The 19,512-nt window shown below is 38.4% G+C and overlaps 4 protein-coding genes across 4 annotated transcripts; all 4 read right to left on the minus strand.

Annotated features, from left to right (window-relative positions):
- Window positions 1-261: 261 nt before the first annotated feature.
- Window positions 262-2,595, minus strand: LOC131650971 (uncharacterized). Its single transcript, XM_058920668.1, has 2 exons — window positions 1,939-2,595; window positions 262-1,767 (listed from the first exon to the last, which is right to left on the minus strand). Exons 1-2 carry the CDS (start codon window positions 2,593-2,595, stop codon window positions 262-264), a joined length of 2,163 nt encoding a protein of 720 aa, XP_058776651.1.
- Window positions 2,596-2,658: 63 nt separating this feature from the next.
- LOC131650972 (uncharacterized) lies at window positions 2,659-3,711 on the minus strand. The gene has a single exon (XM_058920669.1). It carries the CDS (start codon window positions 3,709-3,711, stop codon window positions 2,659-2,661), a length of 1,053 nt encoding a protein of 350 aa, XP_058776652.1.
- Window positions 3,712-12,951: 9,240 nt separating this feature from the next.
- LOC131650973 (uncharacterized) lies at window positions 12,952-14,049 on the minus strand. The gene has a single exon (XM_058920670.1). It carries the CDS (start codon window positions 14,047-14,049, stop codon window positions 12,952-12,954), a length of 1,098 nt encoding a protein of 365 aa, XP_058776653.1.
- A 3,745-nt stretch (window positions 14,050-17,794) lies between these two features.
- LOC131650974 (uncharacterized) lies at window positions 17,795-18,690 on the minus strand. Its single transcript, XM_058920671.1, has 2 exons — window positions 18,092-18,690; window positions 17,795-18,035 (listed from the first exon to the last, which is right to left on the minus strand). The coding sequence occupies exons 1-2, from the start codon at window positions 18,688-18,690 to the stop codon at window positions 17,795-17,797; spliced, it is 840 nt and encodes a 279-aa protein (XP_058776654.1).
- Window positions 18,691-19,512: the final 822 nt, after the last annotated feature.

The following is a 19,512-nucleotide window of genomic DNA, read 5'->3' on the forward strand; positions in this document are numbered from 1 at the left end:
ATTTTGTATGTTAATTTATTATAAAAAATTCAACGAAATATTATTGTGAGAGATTAAATTGTGAATCAACGACTTACATATATTTAAATAAAAGCTTAAAAAATTTTTTGGTTCCTGTAAGTTGACGTGCTTTTTATTTTTGTTTATATATTTATTATTTTTTTGTAAATAATTTCTGAATGTTTTTTTTTTGATAAGCGACATATAATATTGAATATGAGTACTAGGAGTACTCAATCCGTTTACAGAGGAATGACGAGATTACAACCAAACCTGTACAGGATTATCCATCCAAGATATTACAGATGGTAATTGAAACTCACCCGAAAAAGCGGCATAAAACCATTCCCAGGCCAACATTTTTGCCATGAAACAAATCTCTCGGCTACCCTTCGCCCCTCCATTAAACACTATATCGTTTCTTACAAGCCAAATAGCCCGAATAACCGACAACCAAATAAATATACTACTAAGATTATTTCTATCCCGCCTACATAATACCGAGTTAAAACGTAAAAAGTGCTCCGGGATGGAAAAATTAGTAGGATAGAAAATTACTCCTACCCATTCCATGATGAAGTTCCAAACTTCGGCAGCAACACAACAGGAAAAAAACAGATGATAATGTGTTTCTTCAAAAGCCGAGCATAATGGGCAAGCCAAATTAAGCGCACCTGATAAAGCTCCTCGTCTTGCCAACTCATCCCTTGTTTGTAGTCGATTATGCAACAGCCTCCAACCGAACACTTGTATATTCGACGGCACCTTTGATTTCCAAATAAGTTTTAATACTGCCAGCTCTTCCACACTTAAGGATAATGATTGATCCCATCCAATTGACAACCTATCAAAAGCCGATTTGACCGAGAAACTTGCTGCCGAGGGCCACCAAATAAACACGTCTTGATTCAATACATTTGGCTCTATATGTTGCAGAATATTGATTAAACTGTCACAAGCTTCAGCCTCCAATGCTGACAGAGGAGAAGAAATGTCGCAAAAGGCCCATACCCAACCGTGTTGTTCGAAATGACCAGCTTCCGAAATCCTCACCGACGGTTCCTGCAATGCCTCAAATAACATAGGGAATTGATTACACAGAGTGTCGTTACCTATCCAACGATCCCTCCAAAAGTCTATGTCTGCACCATTACCAATCCTACACGATATGCACTTGCGGAACCAATTTGTTTCAGCTCCCCAAACGCCTAACAGAATACACAAATCCCTCCACCACAAAGAATGCTTTGGATTAACGCTAGGAGAATCGTCTGCCCGAATTGCTCCCTTTATGTCTCCATATTTGAAAGTTAAGACATCCTGCCATAGTGATCCTGTCTCAGCCATAATCTTCCAGCCCCATTTACTCATTAAAGCTCTGTTGAAAATTTCACAATGCTTAACACCGAGTCCACCAGCAGATTTCGGTAAACAAATAGTCGACCATGAAACCCAATTTATCCTTCGCAAGTTTTCTTTCGCATTCCATAAGAAAGCACGTTGAATACTAATGAGTTCTTGGATAACAACCTTTGGAGCTTTGTAGAACGAGAATGTGAACAGAGGAATAGAGTTCAAGACTGAATTGATAAGAGCTATCCGACCCCCCAAATTAAGGTACTTGCCTTTCCAAGAAACCAGTCTGCTCCTCACCTTTGTCAGAACCGAATCCCATGAAGACCGTCTTCGAGGGTTACAGCCTATTTGAATGCCAAGGAAAATAAATGATGAAGGGCTGATCACGCAGTGCAGAAAGTCAGAGGCTGCCTGCAGAAAAGCCGGCGCTACATTGATACCAATAATTCTGCTCTTATGGAAATTTACTGATAAACCGGAGCATAACTAAAATCCGCGAAGCAGTGCTTTGATTGTTCCTAAGTTCTCCCAAGTCGGCTGCCCTAAGAGAATCGTATCATCCGCGAACTGAAGTAACTCTACCCGGATGGAATCTCCCAATGGAAAGGGGTGGTACTGGTTACTAGCAATGGCGTTACGCAATAATCCTGATAAACCTTCTGCAGCCAGGATAAAAAGAAACGGAGAGAGTGGATCTCCTTGACGGAGTCCCCGCTTAGCTTGGAAATCTATAGTTGGACTACCATTTATCAAGACCGAGAAAGAAGAGGAAGTCACACATGCTTGAATCCATCCTAACCACTTAGGGCCAAAATTCATTCTTTTCATGACATAAAAGAGATAGTCCCATGAAACCGAATCAAACGCCTTTTCGAAATCAACCTTGAAAAGAAAAAGTTCCTTCTTATTCCTCTTAGCGTAATCTACCACCTCGTTGAGAACTAAAACTCCGTCTTGAAGCCCTCTATTTGGAACAAATGCGGATTGATGTAGAGACACAAGTTTGTCCACCACACCCTTTAACCTTGTTGCTAGAAGTTTTGATATAATTCTGTAAACGCTGCTGATGAGGCAGATCGGCCTATAGTCGGTCAAAGATTGTGGATTCAGACACTTCGGAATAAGAGCGATAAAAGATGCCGACACAGCTTTGGGAAGATGAACCTGCGTAAAAAATTCTGTTATGCAATCAAACAAATCTATTTTGATAATATCCCAGCAAACTTTGAAGAATTCCATAGAAAACCCGTCGGGGCCTGGACTTTTCCCACTAGCAGCATTCCAGATAACTTCATGGATTTCTTACAATGAGAAAGGAGCTTCTAGGCCACAATTATCTTCAGCAGATAACGTGTTAAAAGGAATACCGTCGGGAACCGGCCTGTTGGGCAAAGGCTCCTGAAACCGCTCCTTAAAATGTTCTACAGCCACCTGCTTAACACTTGCAACATCACTAACAACCGCATCCCCCGCCTGAAGACCGACAATATTGTTGCGACGAAACCTTGCTTTCATATAGGAGTGAAAAAATTTGGAGTTTTTATCACCTTCTTTTAACCAACGGCACCTGGATTTTTGTTTAATCAGAGATTCACAGATTTGCAGATTACTCCACACCTGAGCTTCAGCGTTATGCCTGTTAGTTTGCACAGCAGAAGATGCGATATAGGTTGCATTTTCAGTTGCACACAGCAGATCAGACTGACAAAGCTCATTAAAAGCGAGATCCACTTGTAGATCATGAAAGCCAAAAACTTCTCTATTCCACACCTTTAGCCGACTCTTCAGAATCTTTAACTTTTCCTTGAAACGGAACATGCTGCGGCCATGAGCAATGGGCACTGACCAAACATCTTCTACCAGTGAATAAAAATTTGGGTGTGTCGTCCAAGCTGAGAAGAACTTAAATGGTTTGGGCCCCCAGTTAAGCAAATTCGCTTGAAGAGATATTGGGCAGTGATCTGAGATACTCCGAGCTTCAATTGATTGCCCCTTCAAACCCCAAGCATCGACTAAACCTTCCGAAACCAAGAAACGGTCAAGACGGCTCATTGAGTCCCCTGCTGAATTGAACCAAGTGTATTTATTTCCAAAACCTGGTAAGTCCAGCAACTCCATTTCTCCTATAAATTCAGCAAACTCAGACATTTTTGTGCTGCTGTATTGCGCTCTCAAGCCTTTCCTTTCCGATCTACGCTTGATGGCATTAAAGTCACCACCGATACACCACTCCCCGATAGGAAGATTTGCTTTAAGATTGGTTAGTTCAGCCCACATCTGCCTTTTCTTGACAATATCACAGGATGAGTAAACGTTAACAAAATAGATGACTTTACCTTTACAAAATCCCTGCATTCCCACAAACCCCTCTGTTGCACCCCAAAATTTGCCCACCTAATTTTTTGCTTCTAACTGGCTTAAAGTTTCACATTCATCTGCATACATCCATTAGGTCATCTAACACTCATGCATTCATTTAATCAATAACAGTGACATGGGATCAAGGATATTGAAAAGTCAAGGTCCTATTTATATGCTCGAGGATATTGTAATTAAGGCTGACTTGTATTCGGTATTTACATTAAATTGATGATTGTATCTCCTTATGGTTATACCTACTAAGTAATCAAGACTTGGTACAAAGGGTTGTCGTCAATTCAGTTATTGTTTGTTTGGATCTCTCAGTGAAGTGCTGTAGAAGAAATATTACAAAATATCCAGTTGATTAAGGGTTGACTTTTGCTCAACAAAGTCAACCATGGAAGGTTGACTTCATGTTGACCAAATCGTTCTAATTAATTCTCGACCAAAGGTTACCTCAATCTTTTGATAGAATTTCAACTGATATTGTGGTTCATCCAAGTTGGCAATTAAGGACAAAGTGAAAAGATTTGGAAATTTAAATTTAACAAGTGGAGGGAAAATTTAAGTTAACAAATTCCACTTCAAAGTCCAAGAAACCCTGTCATTACAAAAGAGGAGCATTTCACTATAACTCTAAAATCATAAACAAAGTGTACACATTCAAGTGTCTATCCATTCATTTCAAATCCCTTTACCAAAGTCCTAGTTCATTCGATCTATACAACATTCAAAGTTCATCCATAATTACACAAATAAATTCTAAGTCATTACACTGAGACATTCACAACAGAAATTTAAACTTATGCTTCGAGGGCTAAGCTCCACTAATCTTCTTTCAAGATCACTTCAATCCGTAATTTCCATGTGTGCTTAGGAGTCATTTTCTCATATTTCTTCTTCCATGCCTATGTAAATAGAACCATGGCTGCCTTAAATTCTCAGACCTGCATAGTGTGTACAAAACAAATCAGTTCCATAACTATTCACAAATCATACCTCAGAACTATATACCTTGCAAAAATAAGACACTGAACCGGTTCGGACCTCTGCATCGCATTGTAAAATCTCAAAACAGTTAATCTATTCTATTAGGTAAACCAAGAACAATTTCACACTCACTTCTCAATTCCAAACTTGCAACCTCAGTACAAAAAAGAATCAAGACTCGCGCTGGTTCAGAAGAAAGCGGAGCAGACATACGCAACCGTATTCAATACTTACAATCAATTGATTCAGGCATACACTAAATTCAGTCCAAGCGGTGTTGTGTCATTCGCAATCTCAATACGGTTCAGAATAGAAAAATAACTTATACACCACTCCAGCACAAAATTGAGACTCGACGTATACACATAAGCAGGAACTGTACACTAAGCAATTTGAAGGGAGCTTCACTAAGCTATTTTAACTAACAGCAGCACTGATTAACCTTAAGTTCTCTAATCACATCCTAACCATAGTTGCAACTAACTTATAACAAACCTTCAAACATATAACTAACTCCAACTGCCATGTAACAGTCTCCAACTAACTTCTAACCAACTTTCAACACCTTTAACTGATTCATAACAAACTTATAACAGAAATTCAGAGTTCAAAAACTAACCTTCTCACCTCTATATATGAGAAGCACTCTTCATTCATTGGACCTTCCTTCGTTTTTCTTCAGCCATTCTTCACATCCCCTCTCGATTCATTCTCCATCTTCTCTAACCACCACGACCATTTCTTCACTTCATCTTCATTCTCTCTTCACTTCACCCTTTTTCATCTTCTTCACACTTCATTCATTCACTTTTCCTCTGCAAATCCATCATCACCATTCATCTTCTTCTCTCCCACTCTACACCATTGGATCTCTTCTTCATTCTCGATCATCTTCATCAGAATTCAGACTCTCAGCTCTTCACCTCAACTCCTATCAATCAATTAACTTTCACCGAATCTATAGAACAATCTCCAGTCTTCATTATTCCTCATCATGTTCATCGTCAATCTTCCATAAGTCTCAGCAACAACACCATAGCTCATTCGAAGATTCATCAAACAAAGAAAATACAGAACAAGATTCAGAACACGAGAAGAAGAAGAAGAAGAAGATAGCGCAAAGAGGAATAGAGCAAGAGAAATTACCTGAATAGAAGTGTTCCTCGAGTTTATTTCGCCAGCCACGCAATCGCGACCTCCACTTCGATTTCAGAACCGCAAGAACAACCATGTTCATCATCATCATCTCGCGATCGAGTCGCCGTTTCTCTGTTCACGATTCATAACAACAACCACACGCGGACGAAAAGAGAAGAAATTCATTCAGAGTCTTCAGTAGAAGGTGAAGCATACGTTCATGACGAAAGAAGATCAAAGAAAGGCGATTGAGATTGCTTCGATCGGAGACGAGAGAGGGCGCCGCCGCTGAATTCGTCGGGGAAGAGGGAGAGAGCCGCCGCTGAATTCGTCGGGGAAGAGAAGAAGAGAGAACAAGGTTTTTACCCTAATTCCTCTTATGTTATTTTATTTTTCATTTTCTTGATTAGTTAATATTAATTTAATTCAATTAGATTAATATTTGTCAATTAAATTTGGATTAACATAAGATAGAATAAAATCTGAAAATCATTGGGTCTAAAATTTGTACTAAGATATGTCCCTTGGGCCTTGCGAAATTGCTAAGCACACACCCATGAAGCCCATGCTGCTTTTTTTGGCAAGAAAATCAAACAACAAAATCATACTTGGGCCGGATTCCTGTCTGCACCCCCATAGGCCCGTTATCCGTTTTCTGCCATAGAAATCTATAACAAAAATCTGTAACAAAAACTGTTATTGGGTCAGACCCAATGGGCCCAGCGCCCTGCTTTTCACACCCCTGCAATTCAGGATTGCACCCCCTGTTTCCTTATTTTTTTTATTATTTCAAATTTAGATTTTAATTAGATTTTTTGCCATTTCTTTGAATAATTAAATTTCTAATTCTTCACTATCATTTTTAGACTTTAATACATATTTTGTCATATAAAAAATGTTCATAAAAAATAGTAGTTTTAGGCTATTTGTTTTTTAGTCTTTTACTTGATTCAATTTCTCTCATAAAAAATCAACATAAAAATAATAGTACTTTAACTCACTTTTGTGCTATATTTTGACTTTGTTCTATTTCATGCTCTTGTACTATTTTCATGTATCCTACTTGTTGACTTCTAATTGTGATCTTTATTTTCATATTCTTTTACTCCTAACCTTAGGTAGAAACCATGATAACATTAGGTAGAGATTCCCTTCATACTTAGGCTAGTTTCTTTTCCTTTTCAACATTAAAACATCTAATAAATATCAAAATAAAATCCCTTTAAAAAATACAAAGAAAACACTTAATAAAACATTAATAAAAAAGTGAAAATCATTAAAAAGGGAATGGAAGCTTGAATCTCCCTTGCTTTAGGGAATCATTCGAGTGCTTGGATCTCCCTTGCTTTAGGGTGCAACTTGAACGCTCAAACTCTTTTCTCTATCTCGCCTCTGAGGCATTCTTTAATCGGACACGTTATTTCCGCTCCATTCCCAGCTTAAGACTCCAGAGGTCGAGCAGCGGAGTGCGAATGTAACTTCGTCCACTAAAAAACACAAAAACAAACAAAAACTAAAGAGCCGAACTACGGCGCTCTGATTCCTGAAAAGGATACGTAGGCATTAGGTCGCGGGGCCTAAGCGAGCACAACTATTTATAATCCTTATTTTCCCCGTGTTTCTTTTCTTTCCTTTGCATGCATTCCCTTAGCATTAAACTTTAGATTTATAGTACACACCCTTTAGATAGCAACAAACATAGGTGGATACCATCGAGTACGATGGGCGTGAGGGGTGCTAGCACCTTCCCCTTGCGTAACCGACTCCCGTACCCTATCTCTGGTCGAAAGACCTCGTTCTTATTCATCTTAGGTTTCCTGATATTCCTTTCCCTCTTTGGGATAAATATATTGGTGGCGACTCTGTTCATCATTTCGTGAGCGTGCGACACCCTCCCCCTCAAAACTTGACTGAGCCACTACAGAATTTGGATTCAACAACATTAACATGCCTCCGGATCTTCCAACAGAATGTTTTGCTGTCCACATAAGTTCCCCATTACCCCAAAACTCCTGAGCCAAACTGTTTTCCATTTTCTGCATCTTAGTCTCTTGAAGCATACATAGTTCTACATTCCCTTTACCAATAAGATTCCGAATTACTCTCTTCTTGGCCGAGTTTCCTCCCCCTCTGATGTTGAAAGACAAAAGATTCATGATGAACCTTTGTTTTTTTTCGCCTTCTGAGCCTTTGCTTCAACTTCCTTTGTTTCCATTCGCCTAATTTCCTCCAGGATGGATGCTTCATCGCCCCTGCCACGAATACCTAAATCTGAAGCCTTTCTCCATATCCTTGAAGCAATATTGACCTCATTTGACCTGAATCGAGAATTCCCCTGATTTACATCACCGTCTGATACAGACTCGCAGCATAGAACGGCACCACCGGACATATTTGCTTGCGAATTGGATGATGAACCTACGTGCGATTTAGAGGGATTGGGATTAGGTAGCAGTGGAGCAAAAAAAGAGGGTTTGAAAGTTGACTCATCCCTCAGATTGTCGATGATAAGCATTTGGTTTGTGGCTTTGTTAATCCCCGATGTGTTTGGTAATTCAGAAATAAGCTTCAATTTCTTTCTTCTGTTCAGCTGGGAATTTGGTTTATCAGGTCCAAAGACCTCGTCCGTCCCTCCCAGCCCATTCTCAACTTCTAGAGCAATTGGGTCGTGAACAATTGGGCCGTGGACAGTGATAGCAGGTTCCAAGAGGAGTTCCAAGCCCAATGGAGTTGGGCTAACATGTGACCGTTGACTTGAATTTGATATTATTAGGTTATTGTTTGTTAAAGGAGAAAAAATCCCATCATGATTTCCTTCGAGCCCTGTGTCTACAGGCTTTTCCCAGTTGTCAACCCTTAAAGTGCTTTCACCTTTATGGGAAATAGTCAAAGCCTGAACATCCTCTATATCCTTCTGATTATCTCCTTTTTCGTGAAAAGAGGTTAGGTCACAGCCTACTTCACCTTCCTCCCTTTCCAACGCCTGTTCATCTTCTTCATCATGTTGCCATTGGTTTGACATATCATCTTTTGAGTCTGAAACTTCCGACGAACCATCAGAGGGAAGGCTGCGAAGGGGGCATTGAGCATCCTCGACAAGGTTTACTACAAAACTTACACCATTGATGATCACCTCAATATCTTCTAAGATAGCTTTAGAATCACTAGTTTTGACTAAAACCCTGGCTACATCCATTTTTGTTTTTTGCCTCGTGTTATCGTCAGCACACAAGAAGTTTCCCACCGGCGTTAGAATTTCCCTAAAGACATCTGGCAACCACGCATGACACGGTACACCATAACAATGAATCCATGTTATTCTTTCTTTGTCTACATCCGACGGATTCCATGGACGAACTTCCTTAAACCAGCGCTTCACCCACTCTCCTTCGTCTGCTAGCCATGATTGAATTGCACCTTCCAGCCTATCTTCTAACAGACACATATTTGCACCAAGAGGAGTGGATTGGATAGCATAAAAACCTTCTTGATTTAAGATTTCTTGAAAATTGTAAGAGCTCCCCGGCTTTAACACTAAACCCACGAAGGCCTTCTTAAATCTCTTCAAATCTTCATCTTCCACGGTGCATAAAACTTTTTTCATGGCTTTCACTTTTGGATCAGTACTATTTGTATTTGTTAACGCATCCACATAAGAACAACCCGGTTTAAAGACCGAATCCGGTTTTCCTGTCTTCAAGGGTACCTGCACCCTACCATATTCTCTCCTATGAGCTCCTTCTACCTGCACCTGTCTCCGCTGGTACCTTGGTAAGTTAACATGGAGTTTCCTAGCTCCAATGAAGATGTTATCCAACTTCATGGCAAGGGTTCGTTCATCTTCCACGTCAAAGAAACGAACAAAACCGTAACGACCTCCCCTTGCATCTCGCTTTGCCGGAATAAACACCTCATCTATATCACCAAAGGACTGAAAAGTCTCGTACATGTTTTTTGCGTTTAGGTTATCTGCAAAAGATGAGAAAAAGAAAGAAGATATTCTTCTGTTCTCCAGAAAATTTTCATTCCTGTTGCTATCCTTACTCTCCCATTGTGCTTTAGCAAGCCGCCTCCTTCTAAACACTCGTTTCCATTGATCTCCTCTTCCTACCTCCATATTAACTGATAGTATTATACTACAAAGAAAATCTCTATGAATCCCACAGAAAGAAAATCCAGTAAAACCACACCAAGACCAAGGCCCCTAACCCTAAGGTTAGGAATTTAAGCCGAAAATCTTAGTACGATAAAACTAGATTAATCCTGATAAACCTTGTTGCTAGTGGTTTCCCTTAAAAACAATATCTAACTGTTCATAACGTCTAGCTCAACTGACAATATATATCATTTTATATTTTTATTTGTTAAAATCCTGCAGATTTTCATGCGGATTTTAACTTTAAGAACTAAAACCAAATGAAATTTAACATTGAGGACTTTATCCCATAAAAAGATACAAAGACGAAAAACAAAAATATGTCAATTTACATTACGAAAGACTATATCTTAAATAAATTAATACACATGAGCCAATAAGCAAATAGTATCATATTCATTATTAAAGAATAAAGACAAACTATAAAATAAAATATAAATTTTTTTTTTCAAAAATCTATAATTCAAATTAAAAGCTTAAGATAAAAAATAAATAAAAACCCTTATAAGAGAAGAGAAGAAAATAGTTACTTTAAGGAGGATCTAAGTAGGTTTGACATGTAATTCAACATTTGAACTAGGCTTGCTTTTGTAATTTGAACCATGATGCGTAATTTGAACAATTGCAAATTGATAAGATAGCTAGTGAGTTTGAGTAATTGCTGCATTGTGAGTATGAAAATGTGATATTTAAAGATTGTTTTTTTTTTTGATAAGCAACAATTGTATTCAAATAGAGTTCAAGGGAAACTCAAACCCAAATACAAGAGAGAAGGCATTAGCCAAGAGCCTACAAAAAGCAAAATACAACCAACTTTACAAGAAATCCAAGGGGTTTTTAAACCATTCATAAAAATTGCAATTTAAGCGATTCGGGCCTATTTGCAACCACCACCAAGTTAGCATCTTAATTTTGAACAGAATTTCATCGATGTCCAGAGTTTCATTGTTGAAGATAATACCGTTTCTAGCATTCCATAAGCACCAACACGTAGCCAACCAAACCGAAACTTCCCTACCCTTGCCAACCTTGTTGTTTAAAGCATGAAAAAAGGAGAGAAAATGAGACCTACAGTTTGTGCTAGCGTTGTTCCGCAGTGGCCGGATGCCTAGCCAACCCCAAATGTCCGCCCAGATACGAATAGACGAAGTGCAACTCAAGAACAAGTGCTCACTACTTTTAGCTGCAGAATTGCACAAAGGACACCTGCAGTTTTCAGCTCCCTCCAAAATACCTCGCAAAAGCAGTTGATCCCGAGTTGCGAGTCTGTTTCGCAACAACCTCCATCCAAACAGTTTCACCTTTTGCGGAATGAGCGAGTCCCAAACGACATTAAGACAACATTTGTAAGATGGATCTATGGAGGAAGCATCCTGCCCCTGCAAGAGTTTCGCATAACAGGATTTGACGGAAAAATGGCCACAACTATCCCAAGGCCAGCATGGTTTGTCTAATGTGGCTGGTTGCAAAGAAATGTCCACGAGAAGAGTTTCCAAATCTGCAATTTCAGAATGATCAACTCCATGATTCTGAATCAGCGTCGAATGGATGTCCCAATGCCACACCGAATTAGTCCAGTATCCAAGGTCCTCCATGGCTGCTTTAGGATTCTCCACAGCAGCGAAAATGTTGGGGAAGACGGCACACAGTGGCTCTACTCCTAACCACCTTCCAAACCAAAAAGGAATGCGGTCACCCTTACCAAGTTTCCAGTGAAACAGCTTTAAAATACCTGCTGCATTCGAGTCGGCATTGTCGGAAGTTAACTTTAAGAGATCTCTCCACCACAATGATTCTTTCTTCGATTTCCGATTCCCTTCATCAAAGACCAGTCTTCTAATCAATGAACCGTAGCGTTGTTGCAATAACTTGTGCCAAAGTGAATGTTCCTCCGATAGACAACGCCAAATCCACTTGCCCAGCAAAGCTGCGTTAAACCGCTCTAAGTTCTTGATTCCCAAGCCACCATCAAATTTATCTCTGCAAACATCGTTCCAATTAATCCATGAGATTCCCCTTTTATCCGCCGATCCATTCCATAGGAATTTCCTTTGTATACTAGTCAGTTCATGGATGATTTTGGCCGGAACTTTGAAGAAAGATAAGTAGTAAACTGGAATATTAGCTAGAACAGAATTGATCAAAGTTATCCTTCCTCCCATCGAAAGGAATCTCCCTTTCCAAGTTGACAATTTCTTCCTCACGCCATTAACAACGGAATTCCAGAATTGCAATCTTCTATGATTTCCTCCAACCACAATGCCCAAGAATTTGAATGGGATCTTGTCAACCTTACAACAGAAGAACTGTGATGCTGCCTCCAAGAAATGATCTGCAACACCGATGCCGTAAACCTTGCTCTTAGCCATGTTAATGCTCAGACCCGATACCATTTGAAAACCACGCAGAATAGACTTGAGAGTCCATAAATTGGCCCAAGAAGCTTCGCCAGCAATAATCGTATCGTCTGCAAATTGCAGCAAGCTAAAATTCACATTATTACCAAAGGAAAATTCTTTGAACAAACCTGTTCCCACCGCCCGTCTCGTGATTGCTGACAATCCTTCCGCAGCTAGCGCGAAGAGAAAAGGGGAAAGCGGATCACCCTGGCGCAGACCTCTTGAAACAATAAAGTCCTTTGTGGGACTACCGTTAACTAGAATAGACATGCTGCTGCAAAATACCCCAGCCTCCATCCACCGAAGCCATCTTGGTCCAAACCCCACAATCTTTAGCAAACTACGTAAGTAGTTCCAGTCAACACAGTCGAACGCTTGCGAGAAATCCACCTTAAACAGAAAACAGTCCTTCTTTTCCCTTTTAGCGCAGTCGAGAATTTCATTAGTCACAAGGATGCCATCCATAATTTGACGGCCCGGAATGAAGGCAGTTTGATTGGAGGAAATGATTTTCCCCATAACTCCTTTCAATCTCGCAGCCAGGATTAAGGATTAGATCTTGTAAAAGCAACCAATGAGGCAAATGGGGCGAAAATCTTCAATCTTTTGTGGATTATCCACCTTTGGAATAAGCGCAATGAAGGAAGCGGTCATGGCTTTTGGCAGTTTTGCAAGGTGATGGAACTCTTGAATGAAGGCCACAAAATCTTCTCCAACAATGCTCCAACAGCGCTTGATAAACGAGAGATTGAAACCGTCGGGCCCAGGGCTTTTGTCACCTTCACACGCAAAAATGGCTGCCTTAATTTCTTCTCTAGAGAACTGCTCTTCTAAGCTGCAGGAGTCGACTTCGGAGAGCTTGTTGAATCCCAGATTAAGGATGTGAGGTCTGTCGCTCCCAACAGAACTGAAACGCTTACAGAAATGCTCCCTAACAACTTCTTTGATCTGATCGACATTATCAACAACACCACTGCCCGTGTGCAAAGAGATCATTGAATTCCTGCGGTTTCTTGCCTTGAGAGAAGCATGAAAGAACTTTGTGTTGAGGTCACCCTCCTGAATCCACTTTTGTCTAGACTTTTGTTTCAACATACTTTCCTTGAGGTGTAAATTTTGCCAAATACCTACAGCCGCCACCCTCCGTTTCTCCATCTCTACCGGGTTCAAAGAGTCACCACCGATGGCTAAATCAGTTTCTAGCTCATTAAGCTCTTCAACACCATCATCAATTTTTAGATCTATCCATCCAAATACATGCTTGTTCCACCAAATTAATTTTTCCTTCAGCATACGAAATTTCTCCCTGATTACGAAATATTTCTTTCCGCGAACTTGAAAAGAATCCCAGGCAGTTTTAACAAAACCGAGAAAATCCTTGTGTTGGAACCAGGCATTGAAAACTTTAAAGGGTTTAGGCCCCCAGTCTAGATTACTTGACTTAATCCAAACCGGCCTATGATCAGATATGTCTCTGCTCCCAGAACATTGGGCGACAATTTTCCAGTCAGATATTAGACCTTCAGAGATCAGGAATCTATCTAAGCGACTGCTAGCAGAACCACTAGAGTTTATCCATGTGTGAATACACCCTAATACAGGAACATCCTCAAGCTTCATAAGATTAATGAAAGTATTGAAATCTGCCATCTCTCCCCTCCTGACCACATCAGTTCTACCTCTCCTTTCCGCTGCCGATTTTACTGAGTTAAAATCACCCCCCACAAACCACTCGCCCTTTAAAGATTGTGGTTGAGGTCTAATGTTGAGTCGATAAAATGTACATTTTTTTATAAGCAATATTGTATTAAAACATAGTACAATTAGTAAAATTAATAATGTAGTTTCTACCAACCAAACCCACAACTAATTACATAAATTCTAAACAACATTTGGACCATTAATAAAAATTGCAATTAATTTTCACTTTAGAAGCAATGTCCAACCACTGATCACCATCAGAGTACATCTTTACATTATACACTATTTCATCGGGGACTCCCAATGTATTGTTATATAATTGACCGTCAAACTAAGTTTTGCGTTTAATGGGTATACATTGTCAATGTAAAATAGTTTTAAACTGTTATTTAGTAAAAAATTATTAATTTGTCATGTCATTAAATTTATGTAAAATAACCCATCATGCTCTTCTCAAATTCTCCCTGCATATGTCATTAAATTTATGTAAAATAAAAGAGTAATTTAATTGGATACATAATTGTAATTGATAGATACTGCAAAATTATTTTATACTGTCAGTGCATCACTTCTTTTCTCATAAGTTTTTCTCTTGTGTAATAATTTAATATATAATTGTTTTACAATATATTGATAATGTGTTTGTTAGAACATACAAAATCAATTAAGGTGAATCAATGGAGAATTAAGTTCAATTGGAGAAGATGAAGTTTAGAGAATTGGGGGAGAGAGAGAGAGAGAGAGAGAGAGAGAGAGAGAGAGAGAAGTGAAATTGACACTAACAACAATAGAGAGTACTGAGTCCTTTATACAACAAAGTTACAAATGATTGGAATCACCAAAAGCAATCAAAACAGAAAAATAAAACTGGCCAACTTCAGTGTAACTGGTTACGGCAAATAGCGTAACCGGTTACGCCATAAACACAACACCATTGATTATGTTTCACATACTCGTAACCGATTACCTTAACCGATTATACTAATTGAAGTGCAGGAAAAACAACTTTTTTCAACAGTGTTTGTGATTATAAAATCACGTGTTTGACTGCATTAGACAATTTTGACCATTCTCGTCATTAAAATTTAAGACTTTAAAACTTAAAAATTTAATTTTTTTCTTATATAATGAAATATTTTAAACATTAATTATTATTTTATCTTTTATGTATTTCAAACACAATCAAAATTCACACTACAACTGCTATAATATATGTCACATCAACCTCAATAATCACAATCACAACTATTATATGGCATTTTCAATTCCAAAATTGCATACTCTTTCTTCCCAGCTCAATCCAACCATGTTCCTTGGAAGGACTGGCTTTGACACACCAACATTCCTCCTTCCATAACTTTTGTCCTTTGAAAATATATTCACAACGCAATTGCTTCTGACGAAAACATTCTCAAAAGAGGATTTTCGTTTCCTTCTCAATGCACTCTTTGCGAATCCAAAGAGGAAACTTCAGAGCACTTGTTCTTTTCCTGCAATTTCAATAAAAAATATGGAACTGGTTTGCTGTTTTTTTGGATCTGAGACAATCCATTTCCTGTCTTAATGATTGCTGGAGATAAATTTCAATGACTGGTCGATTCAATGCAAGGTGGTACTTCAGGCAAGCTTTTAGTGTGTGTTGGCTGAAGTGTGGAAATCTAGAAACAAAGCTCGGTTCGAGGATTGCAATGCTGATTGGAAAAGGTGTACTCTCAACATTGGTAATTTCATGTCCTTAGTAGGAAACTCTATAAAAATTAAGGATAATACATCTCTAAAGGATTTTTCTCTGCTGAAGCGCCTCAACATAATCATAAACCCTTCGAACCCAAAGTAGCTGGTTAATGTCATTTAGAGTCCTGCTATGCCTGGGTGGATAAAGGCCAATACAGATGGTGCAGCTATTGGCACTCCGAAAGCTTGTTCTTGTGGAGCCATTTTCAGAAATTCTTCAGGAGATCATGTAGGATCTTTCTCTTATTTTATCGGTAACGGTAATGCTTTGTTGGCGGAATTCTTAGGTGTGATCATGGCGATTGAGATAGCCAATGATAAGAAGTGGCAAAATCTTTGGATTGAAACAGACTCACTCATTGTTGCTAGGGCGGTCCTTAATGTTCATTTGGTTCCTTGGAGTCTAAGAAATCGATGGAAAAATTGTCTCTTTTCTTTCAAGCATAAAGGTTTTCTTCTTACTCACATCTTTAGGGAAGGAAATCTGTGTGCGGACGTCATCACTAACTTAGGGTTTAGATTTAAATTTTTCAAGTGGTACAGCTATGTTGTCATAGAAGATAGGGAGAAATTTTTGTTCAACAAGTTTGATTTTCCCAAACTTAGGTTGATTTCCTCTTAGGGGCTTTTTCTCCTCTTTTGTTTGTGAAAAAAAATTAAATAACAAGGTTTAGAAAAAATTCCCCAAATCGTATTTTAATTTTCTCTTTATCAATTGTTGTTTCTGTATTTTAATTTTCCAATGTATCCGTCAGTTTAAATTAATGAAATCGTTTGTTTCCGACTTTTTTTCTACTATCGTTCGTTACATATAACCCTTAAATTTTTTTTTTTAAAAAAAAAACATATGTACATAGGCGTCATTTCAAATGGCTAACCTAATTTGGGTTGAACATATGCACCATTTGAAATGGCGCATACACCCTAACCTACACACTATGACGCCATTTGGTATGACTCCTACTCCAAGGGGTCCTACCAAATCTAGACACTTTAGTAAATTGTTCCAAACTATGGTTTTTTGAGTAATTTTTTTTTAAAACATTGTTATTAATTTTTTTAATCTCTTATTTTCATTTTAATGAATTTTTCAATTTAAAAAAAAAAATCACGATCAAAATAGCAATTTAAAACCACACTTATAATACTCATGGCAGATTAGCTAACCTAATTTTTAATTTCCACATAGTAGGGTAGCTTCTAGAAGTGTCTTGAACATATAATTTATAAACGAGTACAACAAAATTAAAGTCAATCTACGAAACAAACAAACTATCATATTCATCAAATATCATCCACCCCATGATTACTCTTATTCAAAAATCACAAACATCCATTTTCATAGATATAGACTAGTTATTTTATATTTGCACACTAGCTAACTTCAGTCCATTGTTATCATTTTGTATATGAATTTTTGGAATTGTTTTCCAAACTCTTTGTCTCCTTTGTTCCTTTCTTATCTATTTGTCTACCATCTCCTTTGGTGAGGTCTGACTTTTTTTGTCCACCACGACTGTATCCATATATATAAAATAGTTAGGTAGTAATAATTTATTTGTTATTAAACTTTAATCTGTGAATCTTTAAAAACGAAAGATGAATCTCTGATCCCAATGTCTTTTTTTCTTTTCAGACTTAACCACCCATCTCATTGTTTGGAAATGAACTCTAGTATATTTACTATGGTATAATTTGAGCTGCATATTCAATCTAGTTTTTTTTTTTGTGTAAGCAAGAATTAATATAAGAGAGAACTAAGGGTTCTCCAACCTTGATACACAATCCGGAATAAATCCGACAAAACAAAATTACAAACCAATTACAATTACGACAAAAAAGACAAAGGGTCTTTGCTAAAATCGTAAAAGCTACAATTGGAATAAGCAATATCGCCGAAAGTAGACCACCTCCAAACCAAAATTTTGATATTCCACACAATATTGTTAATATTCCAAATCTAATTCCTAAAAAAAACGCCATTCCTTGTCAACCAAATGATCCAACAAGTAGCAAGCCAAAACACCCCCAATTTGCCACCTTTGATATTTTTTACACGGCTCATGGAAAACCATTCCATAAAAAACGGAATACAATCTTCCGCGTTCCAACCCGGTAAATCCACCCACAAAGCAATTTCATTCCAAACAACCTTACTAACATCACAATTGAAGAATAAATGATCTCTATTTTCCAATTGCCTATCAAAAAAAAAAAACAATTCAAATTAGAAGAAGTGAAGTTAATACCTCTATACACTAAAAGGTCTTTAGTGGGAAGTCTATTCACAAAAAGCCTCCAAGCAAAAGCTTTGATCTTGAAAGGGACCTCCATCTTCCACACCTTTTCCAAAGCCTCATCATCCCTATTTTGAGGACCAAAAGGAGTGCACAAAAGAATGTACCGGTGATAACACGAAGCAACCGAAAACCCATTATCCAAATCAATTAGCCAAGACACGGCATCCCTCTCGTCATGTAAACCTCCGTGTGACTCCAAAAGGGCACGTAAATCTAAAAGCTTAACAATTAAACCCGATTCCAACACCGCTCCTTCCGATATTCCGGGATCACCCCACTTCCACACCCCCTCACACCAACCGCCCATCGCCGCTACGGACACTTTTTTCAACGAAGATACCCCATAAAGATCCGGAAAAGCCTCCATCAAACTAACATTATTTAACCAACAAGCTTCCCAAAACGGTGTAGAAAACCCATTTCCAACTTTAAAAAAACAATTAGAAACAAAAGGATCCTTTTCAAAAGGTGTGAGAAAACCAACCTTTAACAAGTCTCGCCACCAAAAAGAGGAAGAAGAAAGATTTGAACCCTCACCACCATAAATCACATGCATACTTAAATCGCCATATCGGGCCTTTAAAATCTCATACCACTAACACCTACCCCCTTGAACAATCCTCCATCTCCACTTATTTAGAAGGGCCACATTAAAGTCTTTAATATGCTTGATTTCTAAACCGCCATATAAATATGGTAACGTCACAATTTTCAAACTCACCCAATGGATGTTTCTCTTTTCCTCCACACGCCCCCATAAAAAATTACATTGCAACTTAGTGAATTCTCGAACCACTTTAGCCGGCATCTTATAGAAAGACATGGTAAAAATAGTGAGAGAACTCAAAAAAGACTTCAAAAGCGTGATCCTACCTCCAAGGTTAAGAAACCTATTCTTCCACCCCGACAACCGATTTTTCAACTTAACCGAAAGAGGTAACCAAGTAGCTTCCTTCCTAGGATTGAAACCAATAGGGATACCGATAAAATAGAAATTACTAGCTTCAATCTTGCAAGAAAGGTAATACGATGCGGCTTCCAAAAAGAAAGGTGACACATTAATCCCTATTAATTTACTTTTATGAAAATTAATGCCAAGACCCGAAACTAACTCAAAAGCCCTTAAAACAATCTTCATAGCCTTAACATGCTTCCAAGAACCTTCGCCGATCAATAAAGTGTCATCCGCAAATTGAAGGATGTCCACCTTATAACTTCGCCTAACCACTAGATTCTCATACTCTCCATTAGCGATGGATCTACGAACCAACCTAGAAAGAGCTTCCGCCACAACAATAAAAAGAAAAGGCGATAATGGATCCCCTTGTCTCAAACCTCTTTCGACAACAAATTCCCTCGTAGGACTTCCATTAACCAC

This window comes from Vicia villosa, linkage group LG2, assembly GCF_029867415.1.
Source record: "Vicia villosa cultivar HV-30 ecotype Madison, WI linkage group LG2, Vvil1.0, whole genome shotgun sequence".
Lineage (NCBI taxonomy): Eukaryota > Viridiplantae > Streptophyta > Magnoliopsida > Fabales > Fabaceae > Vicia > Vicia villosa.